Genomic DNA, 1,949 nt, shown 5'->3' on the forward strand with positions numbered 1-1,949 from the left:
AACCGGTTCTGAACAGGAACCGGTTTTCGATTCCCATCCCTAGTGCTGCTACAGAATTTTATTTCTATTAATTCTTTTTGGTATGTAAGTCGTAGGGGGGAGTGGCGGCCGAGTGGTTTGGGCATAGAGCTTGGAATCTTGAGGGTCTGAGTTTGAACCCCACTCCCAGTGACTGACACACTGTATCCATGAGCAAAAGACCCTTAACCTCACACTGCTCCCTGGGAGCCGCACAATGGCAGCCCACTGCTCCGTAATGGGATAGGTTAAATGCAGAGAGTTGCGACAGTGTAATGACAATAAAAGCTGGAGAAAAAAAAAGAAGAAACTATTACATAAAAGACAAAAACTATAACTGAATTTAATAGCCAAACTGGAACAAAACTTTAAAAAAAAAAATCAAAAAATAAACTACATTGCAAATACACAAAACAAATTAAAACTAAAATATATTTGAAAATCAGAAATCAAAACTAAATGAGAATAAAAACACAGAAAATTTCAAAATGATTCAAACCTTGGTGCTTAGTTTGCCACCAGCTCAAGATGAAGATTTTTTTTTGCGTGTGTGTGCTTGTCCTTGAAGTAGATATTACCTATTTGCCCTTCATTTAAACAATAAAAATGAACTATTCTTGATTTAAACAAAAATTAACCCAACATTAACAATTGCAAATGGAGGGAGCTGCAGTACATTTGCTTTACCTGGTTTAAATCCAATACTGTGTTAATTATGCAGTGTCAACGTATATTGACTCTTTTAGAGTTATTACAACAACAACTGGAGTAAGATAGACACTATGTAGAGAGTTGATTTAACACTAATTCAGAGTGGGACCAAATGCACTCGGATTGGTGTAAATGTAACTCTTAAATCGTTGCTTTAACACTGAAAAATTATCAGTGAAGGCTGCTGAATGCAGTTTAAAACGCAGGCAGAAAGTGTATATATAGAAAGAAAAAATATAGGCCAGTCTGTCTCTACCTCCAACCCAAACCTGATGTTATACATAGACATACATTTAAAAATGACAATTCTGTTGCCTTGGCCTTTAAAAATGAGCAGTAAATACCTGCTTTTATTAGATACAGCTAACTAGAGTGGAGAATAAAGATGACTCTTAAACTGGTGGGCTAATTAGAATTACTTGCAGCTTAGAAATAAATATAGTCTGGTGTCTAATCCTATAACACATTTTTGAATGGTCCCTTAAGAGAATTGATTTGAGATTTGATTTAGGAGAGTATTTTGAATGATTGTGTCTGATGTTTTGTCTGCTGTCTATGGAGCCTGTTTGACTGATTGTGGCTGAACTGTTTTCAGGTCAGATTGGTTCCTTGCAGGCCACCCAGATGGCTCACGAGGCGACCATCAGGAACCTGGATCAGGAGCAGAGTCGGCTCAAAGATAAGATCAGCCGACTGGAGGAGGAGAGGGAGGCACTGCTCAATCAAAGCCAGGCGGCCAGCGAACAGCACAAGCAGCAGCTGCTCCAACTGGAGCAGGTGAGGTCATGTTCCTGAAACCGACGCTGTGAAACAGGGAACAGATTGAAGATTAAAATTTCATACTTTTGTGTCTGTACATCAGTCCCTCCGGGAGGAGCATCAGGGCTATGAGAAGGAGCTCTCTAGGCTGAGAGCTCACTATGAGGAGGAGACCCTTCGCTTTAAGGAGGCTCAGGTCAGAGCGCTGGAGGAGCTGGAGGAGAAGCACAGGAACATGAGGGAGGAGGCTGAGCAGGAGAAAGAGGATGAGAAGAAACTCCTCGTTACGGTGCGTCTCCTAAATGTATTTAATTTACAATGTTTACTTTATTAGTTTCCTTTTTTGTTTTTTACATTAATCTCAAATCTGAGCCCCCTTTTTACCTTGATGCCCATAAATAAATACAATTTGGGCAAATGTCTTTGAAGGTTTTCTTATCAATAAAGGAAATTTAAATGTG

The 1,949-nt window shown here is 39.4% G+C and overlaps 1 protein-coding gene across 7 annotated transcripts in view; it reads left to right on the plus strand.

Annotated features, from left to right (window-relative positions):
• LOC107092234 (protein FAM184A-like) overlaps positions 1-1,949 on the plus strand; it is a 66,150-nt gene that overhangs the window by 21,987 nt on the left and 42,214 nt on the right. For all 7 annotated transcript variants that reach the window (XM_015386575.1, XM_015386578.1, XM_015386579.1 and 4 more), the window contains 2 exons: positions 1,325-1,506; positions 1,592-1,777. In XM_015386575.1, coding sequence (XP_015242061.1) covers positions 1,325-1,506; positions 1,592-1,777 — 368 coding nt within the window. The remainder of the gene's footprint in view (positions 1-1,324; positions 1,507-1,591; positions 1,778-1,949) is intronic.

This window comes from Cyprinodon variegatus, unplaced genomic scaffold (genome assembly GCF_000732505.1).
Source record: "Cyprinodon variegatus isolate N-32 unplaced genomic scaffold, C_variegatus-1.0 Scaffold371, whole genome shotgun sequence".
NCBI classification, from domain to species: domain Eukaryota; kingdom Metazoa; phylum Chordata; class Actinopteri; order Cyprinodontiformes; family Cyprinodontidae; genus Cyprinodon; species Cyprinodon variegatus.